We start from the raw sequence: 20,643 nt of genomic DNA, 5'->3' as shown, positions 1-20,643 counted from the left end.
TGCAGGTGGGGGTAGTTTCCCCTTCAATTAAAGGTCAGATCTGCAGCATTAAAACTGCTTAAATAACGATCATTTATGCATGAGCACAGTATTAAGGCATCTGCAAGCATGTTCTTTGTAAACAGTTGGAAAACAAAGCTCTGGAGTGATGATTAACGATTAAATCAGTTCAAGCATCACCTTACAGGTCATGCATGGATGAATGCAGCTGAAGCCTGATGCAAATGTAGGTATGTAGCCTGTCCTGAGGGAGGGAGGGAGGCAGCAACTCGTTTGAATTTCTCTGCTTGTGTCAGTAGGTGACGCTGTTGAGACACTTTCTTTGATCAACAGGAATACTTACCTCTGCTGCACAAATTAGGAGTCCTAATTAGGAGTAATTTGTTTTGTACACTTTTTGTTAGGATTACATGCTCCGAGTGTTTTTAGTTAACCTTAGACTTAGATGTTACACTTATTCGACCCAACGGCCCCTTCGATGTTAAAAGAACTACAGATTACCATTGTCGTTATACATTTTGCGACTAAAATGACAGTAAGTATTAAACATTGCTGGACTCACGCAGTATGTTTCCTCACTTAGTACCACAACACACCGGAGGATGGAGCCAGCATGAGCGTCTAGAAAACACCGCCACCGCTGAGCGTAAAAGGGGCGTTTCAGAGCTTGGCAACATCTCTCTCTTGGCGGTGCCAGGTGTGTTCAAACCTGTAGCAGACAAACGTTCGCAGATGTCTTTCGGCTCAGTCACCAAGGGCTGGATCTCAAATACTTCAACCGCCTACCGGTGATCGCTGCCGCCCCTCGATTTTCAGCCTGCCCACAGGTATGTGGGATTTCTCGTTGACGCACTACATTTCGCCGACAGACTCTCCACACTCAACCACCGAGTGAGTGAAATCCTCTCTGTTTACATTTTGTTTTTGACTCGGGAGCCTTCTTCAGGGACCAAGCAAAGCGCAGATACGGCTCCAGTGTAGCGATGGAGAGCATAAAACCTGATTTGTTCCGCTTTTAACCATCTCGCTGCTATCAACTCTGCTGTTTTACGCACAAGCAGCGCTTGGAATTACTGCAACCCAGGCAACTGTGCGCACACCGGAGCGTAAGCCCGTGGAATGACAGAGCTCAGCGGCAGATTCACTGGTGAAAAGCAGCCTCATAAATGCCAGGAAGATGAAATCCCCAGCATGTCGGGAGAATAACTCAGGAGGGTTTATCAGGCCGCGTCACTCCGCGTTCATTTAACAAGCAAGTCGAGGCGACTGTAACCACTTCGATTGTTGATTATTCGAAAAGGGAGTAACCATGTCCAGAACACTGAAGAAGAAGAAACACTGGTCCAGTAAAGTGGTGGAGTGCGCTGTGTCATGGGGGAACCTGGGAGACTTTGGCTCCGTGGTGGAGGTCCTAGGAGGAGCAGAGCTGGGACAGTTCCCCTACCTGGGCCAGATGAAGCTGGACGTGCTGGTGTGTCACATCGGGAAGCTGCCCTACTACGGCGACGTTTTGCTGGAGGTGAACGGGACGCCCGTCAGTGGACTTACAAATCGTGACACCTTGGCTGTCATACGCCACTTTCGAGAGCCTATTCGCTTGAAGACGGTCAAACCAGGTGCGTCTCCTGCTTTCTGTTCTCACCGCTGTGTCACCTGAGCTCGTTTTGACATGCGGCATCCACTAAACACAGCAACCCTCATGGTCTTACACATCCAGTAATGTAGGGATCAACAGAATCACTGCAGCCTGTAACTGCCACCATGTAAACATCCTCAAATAAATATTCAAATGTATGGGTATATGCAAGTTGCATTAGCTTTATGTGGATTTATACCTGTCAGCTAAAGTTGACTAGACCATTGCAAAATAAAGGGGTGAAAGTGAGTTTGGCTGTGCCTGCCCACCACTACATCACTCCACACTTCCCAAAGGATATCCCAGACTTCTACTGTAAACCTTTACAGTCCCATAACATCTAATTGGCCAATTCTCTCACCACTTTGTCAGGGAGATCGAATAGTAATAATGGTAACAATGGCATGTAGCCCAGTTAGATCCTTCTAGGCTAAGTGCACTTACATGCATAGAAATAAGGCCTAATTGCACACCGTCCATTATTCAAGATACTCTCCTCTCTCCATGGGCTCCTTTGGCCACAGAGGCCGGAGTGGTTAGCTGTGTTGTATCTCGTCTCATCATCCAGCTTTGCAAAGGATGCTGGCTACAGCATCCAGACACTCTGATAATGAGGTCTAATAGCTGTAATGACTTGGTGCTGATGCTGCTGCCGTATATTGTACTGGTTGGTGAACCAAGCTCAAATCAGCTCAGTCCTGGAGTTATGTGTTTATGGGTGAGCGAGGTGGCCTTGCATTGCCTGTATGGAATGTCTAAACAACAATTGGGACTGTTCAAAAGGTCACATCAGCGGCAGCAGCAGCTGAGTCCTCAGGACCTCAGGCCAGGATCCCTCAAGTATGTGTGCACACGTGTACTTATTGTGCGTGTCTGTGTGTCGTCATTACTAGGAGTTTTCCTGCATATTTATGAATATTTTTATGGATTTTAAAATATTTTATAAACAAACAAGAGATGAATGGAAGAATGTTTGCATAGATTTATGAGCTTGTTGCCTATTAGCGTGCATGCACATGAAGGTGTGTGTGTTTGTGTGTGTGGTGTGTGTGTGTATTTCATGGCTCTACATTCCCAAGAGCTCCCAACACCGTGCTCTCTGCCCCACTAACCAAGGATGATTAATAAAGGGCATGGAGGACTGAAGGAGAGAGAGAGACAAAGAAACACAGGGTGAGAGAGAGGCTTTGGGAGAGAGACATAAGGAGACATGGGGAGAAAATCGCCTCTGCCTTTGGCTGCAGGCGTAACTCCCACATGAGGCTGTTTTTGCTCTTTAAAGCTCACAGGGAAGTAATAGGTGGCAAAATTCTTCATCTCCTATTTCTTCACTGTCACTCTTACCAGTCCGTGTTCCTTGTCAGTCATATGTAAAGTTAGAACCAGCGTACCTCTTCGATGTTCTGTTTGCAAAAAGGCCTCACAAAGCCCCTCTGGCGTCAGCATACAGATGGGCTTGTTATTTCGTATGATTACATATTGTGCATGTGTGCACGCCTGCACTGTGTGTATACATTCCTGTGTGGTAGCCTCATGTTTAATTCACACCTCTTGCATAATTGAGTTTGCGAGTGGATTTTCTCCACTCTGATGGAGACAGTGGGCCTTGAGGATCAGCTGTTACCAGGAAGCCTGGGAAGCTGAGATGAGATGACGGTGGCCGGCAGGGATGGACAGGATCTCTGGGTCTCCCAGATGTTCCCCTGTGCTCTTCCCGAGATCCTCTTGTACTCTGCCTGTCTTCCCCTCTGGAACTGGTGGGCTTCCTGTGCTGCTGCTGACAGCTGGGGAGGAGCTGGGAGGGAAGAGGTAGAAAGTGTGCAGAGATGCAGAGGCAAAAATGGGGGATTTGAGGCGAGGATAGAGAGAGAGAGAGAATGCGCGATGCAAGTCTCTGTGGAGGCTATTATCTGTCTCAGTCATTGATCGTAAGGAATGTGAGCTGAAAGAGTTGCACGCAGCACTTCACTTACTTTTCTATTGCTGCTTGTGGTGCATCATATGTTCTCTAGGGACTGCCAAGAGTCTTCTCTCGCATGCATACATCCTCACATACGCACCCTTTTACTGCTTTGAAATGAAAAAGTTCGCACTAAGCCTACGCCAAGATTTCACAATGTACCGTGAGGTGGATGTGCCCATTTTCCTGGTATCTTTGATTAAGCTGGGTGATGCCTCTATTAAAAGCTCTGTGCTCGACACAGGAATCTATTTCTGCCAGTACCCCCAGCTAAGGATCGGAAAAGATGCCTGATGAAAAGCTTCATGAATGACATCCCAGAATTCCTTTTCCGCTGCTCAGTTATTTTCTGCTGAGCCTCCTATATGTTTGTAGCTTCAATCACTGTGCAATCAGAACATACGTACAACCTGTAGACATTTATATGCAGCTGAATGCACGATGACTCTGACATCAAATGAATAATTTGTCAGTGCAGCACACAGCAGCGTTAGTGCAAAAAGCTTGCTTTGTCTTTTAGATCAGTGGTTTCCAAAGTGGGGTCCAGGGACTAGCAGGGGTCCAAGAGATGGTTCCAGGGTGTCCCCAGCAGAAATGGGAATAATTTATGACTATTTTGATCATGGGTTTTATACATTTTCCATAATAAAACATCTAAAAGGCGAATTCTTATCAGATGGAGTCCAAAATTTGTGTCCTTGATTGAATGTATGAAACACATGCATACAAAGCCTCTTTTTGAAATTGATGCACCCTGCAACCCTTCTAAAGCTCTTTGTCTTTCAGTGAGGTAGCTATGAGTAATAGTGATAGAGTAGACTAGATGTAAGACTAAAACTAATTTTAACAGTAGTCACCAGATTGCAGGTGTGTTTAAGTGAACTGGTAATCAATTGAAAGGTCCAAACCAGCTTGGGGTTTGTGAATAACAGCATTGTCATTTGAAGACAGACATTTTATCTTTATGGATTTTAATGTTTGATAATTATTGGTGTGATAATGAGAGCATATTAAGTCTGCTCAATGGCATAATTCATCTGTTTGTAACATACTGAGTTTCAGAGGCTAATTTTGTTCTTAATTATCTTTGAAGTCAAATTGCATAATTGAGTTTGTATAAAGCAGCAGTGGATTCTGCAATTGGTAGCAATTTACTCCAGATTACGTTTTGAGTTACTTGCTTACACATCGGCATATTTTCCATTACCTGCTGAGCATGCCAATAGAGAAGAAAACAGGGTGACAAGCCCCCTAAGCCCCCGTATCAAACATCAGTAGTGAGTGTGGGTTAATCACATTAATGCACCTCTCATATCATAGAGTGCCTCAATGGAATCATCCTCCTGACGGGCGATGCTGTGTCACTGCAAAGAGATTTGCAGTCGGTGGCGAAAAAATGAGAGGGATAGTGGGAATACAGCAGCCCAGAGAGCCTGGTAAAATAACTAGAGACATCTGTTCTCGTCCTAGAGATGTTTCTGACAATCAGCTGAATGGAGCAGGAGAGCCATCACGTACGCTGCTTCATTTGCACGAAACTCATAACAGAGTAATTTAAGGCTGAATGAGCTCTTTTTTAGTGATTTTAAAGTGATTATGAGTGTTTTTTAATGCAGATTCATTGGCTGTTTTTTTTTTTCTGTACAGGCTTGGCTACTGATCCTGCCGCTCTACTTTTGGATTATTGACTGTTTGGTGCTTCCACAGATACCTTTGAACCTCCTTGTAATTTTAATAGCTCTGCTGCCTGGTATTCATGTTACTGTATGTTGCTTTCTAGGCCAGGCATCCCTTAGAAAAAACATCTTTAATCTTATTGGTGCCAGCTGGCTCAATAAAGACTGGATGAACAAATAGATAAAACTGCTGTACGCACAATGAATTATAGGTGTTCATGAATTCTCATGTGCCTCGTTAATAATTTAAAATGCTAGCAACATGAAATATAAAAATGAAATTGGTAAACCTCTACTGGGCACCTATATGAAATATAGGCAGAGTGTTGCATTAGCCACTCTTCATCTGCTCCGATATGGAAGAGTTTAAAGGACCGTACCAGTGTGTTTTTGCATGTTTCAGCCCATTAGCTGCAAATACGCTATATTACTGCTGAGCATTTTCCATTCAAGCATGCTGTAGTGTTACGTTTTTCATACCTCCCAGGCCTCTACCATTTCCACTTCATTTGATGACAATATGAAAACACCCGGCAGAAACTTTCATTTAGGTAATCCCAACTTTACCAGCCTCTTACAGAGTTTTCCCTTGTATCAAATGGTGTCCATCAATGACTGGCGTCTGCTCCATTCACAAAGAAGTATTTGATGTGAATTTTATTAGTTTTGCAAGTGTTTCTTCATAAACCAAAACAAATTTTGACCTGATGGTGGCATGAGAAGAAATGTGAAAGGATTTTATTGCAATATATAGTTGAGACATTTCATTCAAAACCTCAAATTTTCACTCTCGAGTCAGTGGATAACCAAACTCAGTAAAATTCATCCTCTGGGCACCATGAACACTTGTAGAAAATGTTGTGCCAGTCCCTCTGGAACATGTTGAGATATTTTACAGCACGAGTTAAACGTTTTGCATTAAACGAGCAATCAGAAGAACACCAAAGTCATAAAGGTTCATCATATGGGAACTGTGAATGTCTGTGCTAAATTTCATGACAAACCCTGGAATAGTTGTTGAGATGCGATGGACCAACAAGCCAACATTGACATCATTATAAGCCTTCAAGTACCCTAAGAATCTGCCTCACTCAAAGTTTTTTTTTTCAACAGTGTGGAAAGGATGAGATGCCTATTTTTCTTTCCTTTTAATTTCTTTCTTTGTAACCACTCCAAGCTTTTCCTATCTGTTTGGCCTTTCACTATATCATCCTACGAAGCATTTTGTTGATATACAGCTTGTTTGTCCTCTGTGACTCTCAACAAGCATCTCCCGTATGTGCCTGAGGCAGCTGTCAGGCTTGTAGTGAAGTGCTACTGTCTTACCACACGCAAACACACACACTCGGAGAAAGAGAGAGAATGAAATCTAAAAGTACATACTTAAAATGCCCATGCTGACACATAATTCAAATTAAAAATCACTTTTTTTCAGCATAGCAATTAACACCCAAAACCCTCCGTGACTGGATACTTCGAAACTAAAGTAAATTAGTTACTCTACTTTGAAATTAATTTAAATTGCATTGTTATTTACCATAAGTCTCTGTTTATTGTATCTTGTCTACTTAAACAATGTTTAGAGCAATGGAATAAATGTCTCTGGACTATTTAGCAGTTTTAAAGGGTAAGAGTTAGGGTCTCTTTTTATTTTCAGGTTACTGTATAATACATGCATTTTTTCAAATATTAATGTGAAATATATTTTAAATAATATATGCTTCATATAAGCCCTGTGATTGCCTGGCGACCAGCCCAGAGTGTACCCCATTTTACATATCATCATTATGTCTGTCCCTGATATGATTGTCCCTGACTATTTTGAATAAATTTCAGTTTCAGATTTCAGTGGAACTGAAATATGCTGATCTGCATCAGAAACAACTCTTACTTTTGTTTTTGGTAAAGTAAGATATCAACACTGAATACAAGGTTTAATGTTGTTTTGCTTTTTTGCAGCGTAGCACTGCACCAGTTTCCCCTTAACACTACTGCAAATCAGAGCTGCCAACATCCCATAGCATCTAAGATGAGAGCTCACTCATGCCTTGCAGTGTGGAGGGTGGCGGGGTAGAAGGGAGGAGACGTAGCGCGACTACAAAACAAACGAATGTAAAGTTGTTCTGAACCCTACTCCAAGTGCTCAATAATTCATCAATACTAGAGCCGGATATTCCACTCATGTGCCTGTGAGTGATAACTGGTGATATTAGTGGGGGGCTACAGTCAGAAAGCGTAGCATGACTCCTGCTCCCCATCACGCTCTCATTATTCCCACTCTAATCAAATTGCCGCTACTCTTGTCACACACTCCAGCAGCACCTGCAATGACCACAATGGCAGAAACATGCTTGATGACATAGTTTGGAGTTACATCTGTACATTTTAAAATTGGTGATGTGACAAGTGTGTTTAATGATGATTATGGATGTCAGTTAGGCTTCTATCCAGTGATTATAGATGTGCATGAAGAGCTGGCAAACTGCGATTTCTAGTTGATCTTAGGACATTATGAACGACCACTGTCAGAGTAGCATTTCCTAATAAGCATTAATTTTTGTCTTTTGTCATGCAGCATGTCTGCAGGCAAGTCTGCCACTGCTGCATTCTGCATACAAACAAGTAAAAACATGGTAAACCTGAATGTGAATGGGTTTATCCTTCATACTCATCTTTATATTAGCTGAACAGGATGGAAATTTTTCATTTTATTGGTTCATAGGCTATCTACAGTAAGGAAACTTTTTAGTGTATAAAACAGAAGCTTTAACAGTGTGGGGTCTGACTGGAAGTTGCATTGTAAACCTTGATTTTTTGGCTCAACTATAAATTATTTTGTCAAGGCGAGGTGTGTGGTCAGAGCTCAGGGCATATTACAGTGGTCACATATCGAGGGAGCTGAGCGTGGTGGACACAGGTCACAGTGGCAGTGTTTACTGAGCACTGTGTGTGTGTGAGAGAGAGAGAGGAAGGGGGTTTTGTACCAGTATAAGCAAACAAAACAGTCTCTCCAACTGAAATCTCCGCTACATGGAAAACGTCCATTATGGAAGTTATATTTTGAGCACTGGAGATTTAACTCTAATTGCATTATCTATAGTAGCTCACAATATCACTGACCATAAAGCTGTGAAGCATACAAACAGCATTTGGGTGTTTACAGTATGTTTCATTTCCTCTGGGATGTTTTCTTTTTTTCTTTTTTTAATCAGTGGGAGGTTCTGGGGGATTTCAGTTCCTCGGTGCCTTCAGTCCCTGTTCCAATTAAAGACCGCGTTGCCGTCTTAAATGCCTGTTAGCACTCGATATAATGACTAATTCTAATCTTGGCCCAGTAAATATGTATTTATTAGGGATTTATAAAATCTTTTTCTTTTTTTTTTTTTCATTTTAGGACAGTGGAGGCAAATTTGCAGTTTGCAGGGGGTGGGTTTCCTCTCTGATTAAATGGACGAGCCGTAATGGCTATTGAAGGTGGTTATTTCTGCTTTGACCTGCGTCCTATTTGCCCCCATTACCTAGTGTTCTTTCCGCCTGCTTTGTGGAGAGCTCTGCTTTTCTCTGCTCCTCACTGACCCTCACTACGGCTGTGAGATAGCTGCTCTGTTCTCTGACGCCAGTGTCATTCATCTCTTTTTTTGAATGTATTCTACATAGTCATGTATCCACACAATAGATGCCCACATATTCCGCATATAACCCCTGCAGCTGGTTGTATCATAAAAATGGATTTAGTCTTATCCCTTTGAAACCCCTAAATATGTAGTCGTCCAAATGGGATCAGAACAGGAGCTCCAATCCCCCCAAAGATATTTATATGTTGATATACCTACAGTCTGTAAATATGAGCTTTTATCCCTTGTGCGATTTATGCTCTTTTTCCTGCTGCCTTGCTCCTCAGCGTGCATTAGTCACATCCTGTACATGTGAATCAGAATTGGAGAGGCGTGCGTCGTCTTTTGGTTGAGCATCGTCTCTGTCAGTGTCTGAGAGCAGATTGGAGGGGACGGCTGGTGAGGAGTCACTCCTCGGTCTGAGAGTCTTGTTTATTTTACCAGAGGCACAGCAGCCATACGGCAGCTGACTGACCCAGCGCTGTCATGAAGGACGTTATCTTTATGCAACAATGATTGCTACACACGGTAGTCTCTGCATCCCCCTTCAGCCACGTTCAGAGATTGCACATTTGGCCAGCATGTCACTACCCACATTCCTGTTATCCAGATGTGCATTATCCTCCAGCTGGTGTTTATCACTGTGAGATAGGGGCTCAGGTCACCTCTAGACAGCTCACAGGTAATGGGCCCTGACATCTGAATTAGTCTGCTCTTTCAAAGGGTGATTAGCAAGCAGCTTAGGATTCTGGTGGGATGTTGATAGGCAGACATAAACAGGCAGGGGCAATGGGCCGGTGGGGTGCAGCCTCTCTGTGGTTCATGATGGGAGGCCTGCCAGTAATACGGCTCATCATGAAGTGGTCACGGTGTGGTTTTGCAGTTGACAGGGGGTGGGTAACTGGGGCCAGTGCGATTATGCATTTGCACTGGTGATTTAGCCACTTGAAGGATATAATTTTCATTAGCTGATACTGCACTGTGAAGCTGCCGCTTTCATAAACTTTATGGATAGCAGAGCTTTCAAATTTTATACAGAAATCCTTTTCCTGTCTCTGTGTCTTGGCTGTGTGACTGGCTGGCCCAGCTGTTACCCTCATCTCTTTCCCAGCTCTTTTATTATTCCTTGGCTGTGTGATTCGCTGTGTGCTTGTGGCGGCAGGGGAACGGCTGGCTTTGTAGAATCTTAATAGCGGGGAGCTAGTGCCAAGCCTTCCATTCGCCGCTCGCTGCAGGCGTGTGACTGAATGCCAATGAGACATTAGGGTTGAGGTGGGATGGCTCAGGCTAGGGTATGGCAGGCAGGATGTGAGTGCCCTTAACCAGGTGAGGAGCACGTATGTCTGCTCCCAAAGGCTCCACAGCAAGAGGCGCTCTGTACGTCTGGGTTATCTCAACGCACCTAATCGTCAAGATGCGCCCTCTCCTGTGCTTCTGTGCCAAGAGGGAGATAATCTAGGTGCATTCTGTTCCACTTTGACTTCACGCCACTTCCTCTGTAGCATAATGCCCCAGAAAGTGAGGCTGTAAGATTATACCAGATTCAGGGATGACACAATGATAAATGACACTGAAGCAAGGGACGCTGTGTTGAATCTCTGCTAAATCGACAGCGGTACAGATGACCTTATACTTCTCTTCTCTTCTGTAATTTTCACTCTCTCCTGTGGATCGGTCTCATTGATAAAATAAAATGGTGATATTTTCCTTACTTTCCGGTGTATTTGATGATATTTACCTTTTTCATGAATGTGAATGTGTCTTACGTAACTCTCCCTGTAAATTGTAATAACACTGTTTATACCGCAGCGTTCAATTTAGTATGATCTCCTCACATTTGCTTATCAATACAAGTTATTCATTATTAGCTCTGTATAATTTTATGATGACTGAATTAACAATATGATACTGAAGACTAAAAGTTCCCTTTTACGGTGCTGTGCATTCCCTTTATTGCCCTGTCAGGACGGCTGAAGTATGTCTGTATGGATGTGTGTGTCATTTCACATCTTGAACATGCAGTCTCCTCAATTCTGTAGGTGACATAGATAATACAACCTGCTAAGAACAACACAGGACCTGTTAGTGTACTATAAATGGAGGGCTGTAATGCTTACAGTCTCTTGTACACACACACATTCACGCACATCAGCGCATTAATCTGACTCTTTCACAGCATGCACATGCTTCTCCACATGACGCAGATGTTACTAACAGTGGGATGGAATGATGGGTGGATGCAGAAGCCCCAGTCACCCAGTCACTGCCTAATCTGATTACAGGCGGCTTCACACAGTCGTCCCGGCTGATGAAGAGAGGGCATCAGGGAATGGACAGATGGACGAGCCATGGCTGTTAACAGCTGTGGTTAACTGTTGTGTTATATACAGTTGTGTGAAGAAAAATGCATGCGATAGCATTCCACTGCATTACAGTGTAATGCTACTATCACCAGGGATGTGTAGTGTAGCAGATTTGATGCATTTTAAGTCCTAAGGTTTAAGGTTTATATCAGTCACCAATTCTCTTAATTACTAAATCCTGTTATTCACCCACATGAAGCAGGAAAAAGTGTGTTTACATCAGATTGCACATGGCACACCTTTACACACGGATTAATTAGTCTAAACAAAATCAAGAAGTGGCTCGTGGCTGATTAGCATGAGGTTCGTCATGTTTTTAAGCCTTTCTAGTTGTCCCCACCAAAAAAATCTGACTTCACTGGAGTTGAGTGGTGGCAGCTGCTGCTGGAGGAGCTCATCACTGTCAGATTTGGAGGGAACCAACATACAGAAAATGCACTTGAGGGAGCAGACCTTGAGGTATTTTCTGTTAAATTTTAGTTCTATATGTAAAGCACATATGTGGGATTCTTAAACAAATCATACATTTTCCACCTGTCACAAAAATAATTAAGCATGAAGAGCTATATTAATTTGTCTCTTCAATTTTGTGCTGCTGCACTCACATCTGACATACTATAGCTGCAACATATATCCAGCAGTGGATTTAAAAGCCAACAATGCTCTGATCTAACTCTGCTGAAATACGGCAACACCTGCTGCTGCTGTTGCCCCTGCTTCTCATTTGCATTTTATGAGCGTACCCGCCTGCCTCAGTCCGATCATTTTGTAGCTTTTTTGACTGAATAAAATGTGTTTGAGCCTCAGACTTGCACTTGCAAATCTGGAAGCGGGTCCTGTCTTGTTTTTTGGCAGCTCAGAACCACAGCATCTCCTCCCAAAGGGTTTGTTCCCTTGAGAGTGCAGATGCCGGGAATTACAGCTACACTTCATCAAATTAAAAAGATTTGCTGTGCGCACTGATATACATAATGTGAGGCGATGTACTTGCTTTGTTCAGTCTTGTTGTTGTTGTTGTGTTTGGCACATGTCAGACAGCTAACTTCTACAATTTAAAAAGCGGGGATTGTCATGTGAATGTCATGTGAAAGTATTATTCTCTGGCCCCCTTATTTCTGTTGTCTCTTGTCTTGTCTGTCCCATGTGTGTGCACCACACTCAATGTCTGGACTTGTAATGCGTTTGAAAAAGCACAGATTTGACTGGCTGAATGGGTGATGATTTACAACGCATACAACTGGTCTGTGAGTTTCCTGGGCTGCTATTGCTGTAAAGTATTGCACGATGCTGTGGTGGTTAAAAGAGAAACGCTCTCTGAAAATGTAATAAATCTCACAAGTTTATCTGTTTAAGTCGAGATAGGATGGACTCTGGGTCTGGACCTGGACTATGGTCCACTTACTCTAGAGGGGAGAAGGGGGGCAGATAAACAAGGGAGACATGTTGCCATATTGCCTCCTAGTTACGGATGGTAACTGACTGTTTTATTGCTCTGTTGCACATGTTGTAGATCATGTCAATGCTGTCTGCTAATTTCTGATTTTATGCTGTTGTGGTGTAGTGATGTGTAATTAATTATAAATTAATTTGTCGCAATTAGTTATGTGCGTTATGATGTTCTGATGCTGTGATTGTAGGTAGAAGTATAATACAAAATATTTTCTATGTACATTATGAGTGAGTATTGGGAGTGTTAAGGAACTGAACTGGGTTAAGACATAATTCTTCCAAAGGTTTGTTTTAAAAACTCTGCCAGTAACACTACTGTGATAAAACTGACAATGCTGCTCACAACACAACTCTTAAATGAATTTAACAACATGGCACTGTGAAAGTTGCATACTGACAAAATAAAAAGTTAATTAGAAAGTATTAAATGCATTTCAACATAAAGCACAGTCAGTTGATGAAGACCATTACGGATGTGATATAACTGCATTAAAACCTAACAATCCCTGTCTTTATTCAGGGATCATGGAAGCTTTCCTGCTGTGGTTAAGCTTTAAAGACCTCCATCAACAATGAATCCTAGCACTCAGGCTATCTTGAGCACCGCATTTCTGACTAATTCAGACTCATAAATATGAAGGAAGCTTTCCTAAAGTGGCTTTTATAAATAATGATATAGCAGTGACTAAGCCTTTGCATGTCCAGAGAAGCAAACTGGTCTCAGCATGCAAGGTAAGGGTGAGTCAGGTTTTTACAACTTTAAAAAGTTGATTCTCAAAGCACCAAGATAAACAACTAGTGACATTTAAAGGATCTGTTCTGATGCCAACAAATTCCTATAATCAACTAAATCAGCCTTAAAAATGTATTTGGGTTGGACTCAACCAAAAAAATAAGCAACTGACATGAAAGTTTGTTTCTGAGGTAAAGCCCAACAATAAATCCTTGAAAAATTCTTCACAATATGGATTATGGTTTAGCCAATGGACTACACACACTGCCACAATTACCCTCCACCCCCCCTCAAAAAAATAGAGGGTAGTTTTTTAGGGTTTTTTTCTGGGGAAGTAAAATCTCTGTTACAAAATCATTGCCATATGCCAATTCAGTAGACATTGCCCAACTCTAGTGTGGATTAAAGAGACACAGCCATCAATTAAAATCCACTTTGACACCAGTTTGACTGCTGCTGCCTCCCTTCCCTTCCCTTCCCTTCCCTTCCCTTTTGTGTGCAGTATCTGAAAACACTGAAGATTTGCTTCTCTCACTGGAATACAGCTTTGATTCAACTGCATTTCAAACTACCCTGGAATGAGGACTGCCACTGTAATGATCATTTTCAGTGCAGACTAATCTGCTTAATCATTTTATATTTAGAATGTCAAAGAATTGTGAAAAAATCTCAAAGCTCACTGTTACATCTTCAAATTGTTTCTTTTGTCAACCAGCAGTCCGAAACTCAAAATTTCATTTCATTTACTGCCATAAATGACAAATAAAATCAGCAAATCCTTGCATTTGATAAGCTGGAACTAGTAAATCTTGGACAATTTTGCTTGAAAAATGATTGAAATGATTAATGGACAGTCCAAGTATTTGGCAGTTTATTTATTTATTTATTTATTTTAGTTTATTGATCTACTAATAGGGGTGGCACAGTGGTGCAGTGGTTGTCACTGTTGCCTCATAGCAAGAGGGTTCCAGGTTTGAATCCCGGTCTGGGCCCTTCTATGTGGAGTTTGCATGTTCTCCCTGTGCCTGTGTGGGTTTTCTCCAGGTTCTCCGGCTTCCTCCCACAATCCCAAAAACATGCACATTAGGTTAATTGGCTGCATTGCCCCTAAGTGTGTGTGTGTGTGTGTGTGTGTGTGTGTGTGTGTGTGTGTGTGTGTGTGTGTGTGGTTGTCTGTCTTTGTGTGTCAGCCCTGTGATTGACTGGTGACCAGTCCAGGATGAACCCCGCCTCTCGCCCGTAGTCAGCTGGGATAGGCTCCAGCCCCCTGCAACCCTGACGAAAAAGCGCTATAGAAAATAAATGAATGAATCTACTAATTGTGGCAGCTGTGAATATAACTTTCACTGAACCTAATGTATGCCATTGGTGTGGGCGGTACAGACAATACACATCAACATCACCAGTCTCTAAATTAAAACATGTCTGCACGCTCATTCGAGCAGGTGTTGCTGACAGGCTTTTATTCTGTCTGAGCTGCAAAGTGGTTAATAAAATTTTACAATGCTCTCCTCAACTTTCCCTCCATTGTTCAGAGACATGCTGTTCTCTGCTCTGTTGCACTTTGATCGGTGTCTGCAATTTCATATGCAACGCCAGTGATGCGTTCACAAATTGTGGTGTTACCTCTGAAATTTTGATAGGGATCTGTTGACTCCGTCAGTGTTTTTTTTCTTTTGTCTGACCTTGTGTCTTCTGTGCAAGTTGAGGCCCGTTGTGTTGCACAGGAATTCAGTGAGGAGTTAAGCTGTCTCATACAACTGCTGCCATTTTAAAGCCAACAAAGAACTGTATTCTGATTTTTTTTCTTTTTTTTTTTATCTGCTGATTATTTTGTTGATCAATTGATGAAGAATTTGGTCAATTTAGTGGCAGAAAATGGCAAAAAAAAAAAAAAAAAACAAACAACATCACAACTTCCTAAAATTCTGCTGTCTGACCAGCAGTCCAACAGAGACTGAGGTTATTATCACAGAAGAGTAAGGAAAACTGAGGATGGACATTAACATTTTTGGTTAAAATGTCTTTCAGTGACAGTATTCGTCTATAAAAATTGCTGTTTAAAATGCTGTCAATTCATTAATCACTTTATTGGCTAATTGTTTCAGCGCTTTTCTTTTTTCCACAGTACATAAGCAAAAATGAACATATACGCAACAAATATCCGTGAAAACGTATTTTCACGGATATTTGTTGCGTATATGTTTTTGTAAAAGACAGATCTATTAGAAGACGACAAATCTTGACATACAGTTTTAAGCTCTTCTTGTGAAAGCCAGTTTTGAAAAACCTATACATTTGATATTCATATAGGGATCTGGGCTGCGTCTTGACGGCTTCAGGCCAGATGATGCAGCGTAGCATCATGATCTCTCTTCTGATTCATTACAGACTCAGCCATGTTGGTGTTTTGACATGGCTGACTGTGACCCTGAGCCCTAGTCTGTCTGGATGGCTGTTTTTATACCTGAGTGAGCTGCCCTGCCATTGGCATTCAACCACACATGAACAGAGCAAACAAATCCAAAAACACCCACTCACATGTGCAAAAAGACACACACACACAGCTGTTGTATTGGATGACAGGAAGGTGGAAGTCGGTAAAAGGTGCTCGAGCTCTCCATCAAACTGAGGGTTATTTCCAGGCGATTTCTGTAGGTGCTTTTACTTTGAAATTAGCATTAAAGTCTGACATTAGCAGTATTGATGTCATTATGGTAGATGTGATTGTGACTGTCTGCAGGTTGACATTTGAACAGTTAATAAAACAGGCCAGCAGAGACGGTGTTTCTAAAAGTTAATTTAAAATACAGAATGAAAAAAGATGATGAAAATGACATTTTTGACGTTCCATCATGTGATGTTCATATCCTTACTTTGTCTATTTGGTGATGTCATTTTTAACAATGTATAGAATCACTTATGTGGACACATTTTCTCTTTATTAAATTAAAGGAAATATAATTTTACATGCTAGTGAATCACAAATGACAGACTCTTCTCTCTATTGTATTTTACACTTCATATGATATCCAATTAACAATAAAAGAATGAGTAGGAAAGCTTAAATTGTTTCCCCACTCCTCAAAACACAGCAGCAGCAGCAGCCTTGCTTGAGGAATAATGCTGCCTATTGTCTGACAGTGCTGTTGTCATGAATGTGCTTAAAATTACATCAATGTTCATTTCTTTGCAGACAAAAGTAATTATAGACTTTCTAACCCACTTAAAATTATCCAGTTTGTATGTTGACATACAGACAGTAGATGCAGATATCCACCTCAAGACTGATGATTTTCGAGTGTGTGGGGTTTTTTTTTTTTTCAATTGGAACTTCTGAAGCATCAGCTGTACTTCACAAAACAAAACATTTTACTTGTAGAGAAATTTGTGAAGGAAGAGAAACCCAATTTTTGTATTGATAAAAATCCCATTTATGATCTGGCATTGCAGATACATTTCTCTATTTTTGAGTCAGATCCTCCAGAAAGACCTCTGCTGTTTGAATTTAAGATTTTATTAACAATGCAAAATTGAGAGAACAGTGCAGCTCAGGAAAATAGTCCATTTGGCAAGCTCTCACACAGCATCCCAGGCTCACAGCCGTGTTCCAAACCAATTTTGTTACTCTGGCACAAAAAAAACCGAAATTGATCTGTGTAAATAGACTGGATTGCTGTTGCACTAGAGGCGCCTAAAAGAGGAACACAAATGAATATATCCACTTATCCACGCATCCGTCTATCCATCAATCCATCTGTCCATTCACCCATCCAGCCAGATGTAGGTTTCACTGACAGGGATGTTGCTCAGTGTGACAGACTTATTGACAGGCCAGAGAGGAGTTCAGGATTATGGGACTAGAGGACGACACAAGTGCTTGTCAGGCTGATGTGGAGGTTTACACGCTGTCAACAAGACACACCTCTGTGGCATGCATGGAATTCATGCACAGAGAAAGCTTTTGGAGGAATGCACCTCTGGACGTGCACAGTTGAAGCTAGCTTACTTTTTATTTACTGTCTTGCTCAGGACATGGGTAGATGTATGGGAGTTGATTTAATTGCTTTTTTGACCTTTAAAAAGGAAAGAAAATAAGCTATTAAATTAATTCACTTCATGGTCTAGCTGGTGAGCTGTAAAGAGGGAAAAAACTCCTTTGAACATATAGTATCTGTTGTATTTTCATTTACAAATTGACAGTTAAACATCCCTTCACAGGAACATAACTTTTTTTATTATTTTGTATTTGAAGCAGTGAATTCAAAGTTGTGCAGTACTTTCAATACCGAATACATAATAGTAATTAAAATAGCATTATAATTTCCATGGAGACACACCCATAGGTAATATGTAACACTCACTGGCACTGGAAAACGAGGCACAGGGTTAGGATCAAGAGCAGAGGAGTTTTTGGGACAGTCACTGCCCACAGCACCTTTCGACCGTTGAGCCACAACCAGCAGCCCCAGAAGTAGAGAAAGAGATCCAGGATGGGAGCCAGGCTAACCCAGCGTGGACTTGGGGCTACTCTTGCTAATGTTCAGCCATAGGAAAATGAAATGTCCAAAATGGAGTTAAGGCTGGCCAAACAACAGAAAATCAGAGACAGCTGTGTCTACGTCTCCAGGACGAGGGGAGGTTTATTTTGTGTTTATATTACATTGATTCCTGGTGCTCAGATGCAGTCAAAGTTTACGGACAGTGTTTCCCAGATGTTGAACTTTAAATGTGAATATGCTGACCATGTTATCATCACCACCTTGTTTCTGCTGTTTACATTTAAAAAATGCATTATAGAACGATGTCCTGGGGGTTTATGCGTATATATATGTATATAATACCCTATCCTATTTATTTACATGCTGTTCACTGTGCAACACAGTGTTGTTTTATTTCATTTGTTTTGGAAGACTTTATGTTTGACTTTAACAGTATAAGGACTTGAAATTTAGCTTCTCGCCAATTATGTCCCAGTGGTATCTACTTTCTAACTGATCCTTCTCTTTTATAATTCCAGTGGTAGTGGTTAGCACCACCCATAATTGTATAATGACATTTTCTAAATATATAAAGGATCAAGATGCACAAAATATTTAATGTTTATATAAATTGAAATTATACAGTTGTTTTGTTTTTTTTTACCGCCAAGTGAATTTGTCTATTATTGAAATGTTTGACGGATTCTTTTGAGCTTATGTATCCTTTGTGAAACATATCTTTTTTATAAAGTCAGACAGTTTAAGCATGTTGTTGACCAGGACATGGATGAGTGATCACATTGCTTTTCAACTCCCCTCCAGGACATGAAGTCCATCCTGACACTACATATGATTTGCAACATTTAGGACAGAGTTAGCCTCGGGTTATTTGTCAATTCTAATGTTCATATGTGAAGGGACACATCTGCATGTTTGTATGTATGTGGCATCTGACAGAAATATGGACCGATGCCGTCAGTGCATGATTTATGTCTGCTCTCTTCATGTCACTAACTGGTGCAAAGCTTGAGCAAAGAACTTTTTGAAATGGACAAGATGCAGGAGCAGGTGTGGATAAATAGACTGCGTGCATTTTTTGACTGTTTATCCTGATAATTAAATTCCATAACACGTCTCAACCATGGGTGTGGAGAGGAACAAACTCCTGCTACAGTGCCCTTCCTGTCTTTGTGCATAGAATGAATTGAATCATCTTGCTTTGTAAAGCTAGTGATTAAGGCATTGGTATTCAGATCCACCCAGCCACACCAATGATGTTCCACTGCTGCATATTTGAACTGCACCCTCCTACAACAGGTTTAAATCCCTCCTGCATCACCTTTCTCTCAAACTCAAACAAATTAAAAGCCTCCAAACAATGAAGTATCTCAAAACTACATCATTTTGATATATTTGGAGTGCCATTTAGCAGGATGTGCAAACTCTACTGTGGGATTTTGGTAGTGGATTTCACACTGTGAGGTTTCCAGTTTATGTCTGAAAAGCAACTGTAGCTGCAATAGAGCTGGATTTCATTTTCCAGCAGCAACCAATGCCCTCTTATCGCTCCTTTCACTTTGACGCCTATTATAATAGCTTTACACAGACATGGGAAGAATCCCAGCAGCCTATTACCCCTACCTGCATTCAATTTGCATCAGCTCTCCCTGAAATGCTAACCCCACCCGCCCTGTGCTACATTGCTCTCCTTTTTTCAAACCTGTTGTATCAGATTAAAGGGGAAAGGGAGAAAAAAAATAAAAAGCCGGGAGGAGTGCACATACAAATGTGTATAATTTGTATCTAGAATGAACATATAGCATTTCTTGGAATATAAACAGTCAATACTTCAGTATTTCAATACTGATATCTTTGAGAGATTACATTATGAGAGTATGAACACCTGAGATTAAACAAGTTGGAGGACTTGTTGTGGGAAGAATTATGCTTGCAGTACTTTTACTACATTTTTCAGGTTAACCACAACTATGAAGTGTTGTTGGTTGAAAACGTATCCTCAGCTCCACTATTGCGCTCATGCTGGCAATGAAACTTTTGTACTTCAACAACATCTTCACTGATAATAATAATAACAAAATAACAAAATACTAGAATATAATACAGAAAAAACAAGGACATCATGATCAGGGTTAAGTTTTCTTATAGCAGGGCAAGCTTTTACCAAAAAGACTGTTTTTTTCTTCTTTTAAAAGCCACAGTCTTAAAGGTACACTAGTAGTTTTTGTTTTGTTTGCTATAATGATGCAACATCCATGATTTATGCCAATGATTATTATTCCACTGATCTCAAGACTCACAGCAATGTGCAAAGACAGTGAAGAAGAAGATTTTAAGGAACTAAATATGCATGTGAACAAAACAGTCTTCAAATTTGGGATCACACACTCAATATGTTTATTTATACGTTTTGTTTTTATTTTTATTTATTTGTTCTTTTAGAGAAAACTCCACAGGACAGCTTTAAAGCATAATTATTCTTCTGTCAGAGGTTTAAATTGATTCACCAATTTCAGTATTGCCTAGACCTTCTGTAGCCTCATTATGCTGTGCACAGCTGTGCTGCTGTAATATATAGGACTACACTTTTCAGTAAAGTGCAGTCCATTTCTGATTCTTCTCATGGATAATTATATAAAACCCAGAATGTGCTTTCTTTTTTATATCAGATTTCATTTGTAGAGTCTGGGACAGAAGTGAAAGTCCTCTGTTT

General features: G+C 41.1%; 1 protein-coding gene across 4 annotated transcripts in view; it reads left to right on the top strand.

The window, feature by feature from the left end:
• Positions 1–353: 353 nt before the first annotated feature.
• LOC124055765 (membrane-associated guanylate kinase, WW and PDZ domain-containing protein 3) overlaps positions 354–20,643 on the top strand; it is a 117,811-nt gene continuing 97,521 nt past the window's right edge. The window contains exon 1 of one of the 4 annotated variants that reach the window (XM_046382904.1): positions 354–1,616. In XM_046382904.1, the coding sequence (XP_046238860.1) occupies positions 1,310–1,616 (307 nt within the window). In that variant the 5' untranslated portion in view covers positions 354–1,309. The remainder of the gene's footprint in view (positions 1,617–20,643) is intronic. The other 3 variants (XM_046382896.1, XM_046382881.1, XM_046382888.1) reach the window with 3 other exon arrangements.

Source organism: Scatophagus argus, chromosome 3 (assembly GCF_020382885.2).
Source record: "Scatophagus argus isolate fScaArg1 chromosome 3, fScaArg1.pri, whole genome shotgun sequence".
Lineage (NCBI taxonomy): Eukaryota > Metazoa > Chordata > Actinopteri > Scatophagidae > Scatophagus > Scatophagus argus.
The sequence above is the reverse complement of the archived record's forward strand: the minus strand, read 5'-3'. Positions and strand labels throughout refer to the sequence as shown.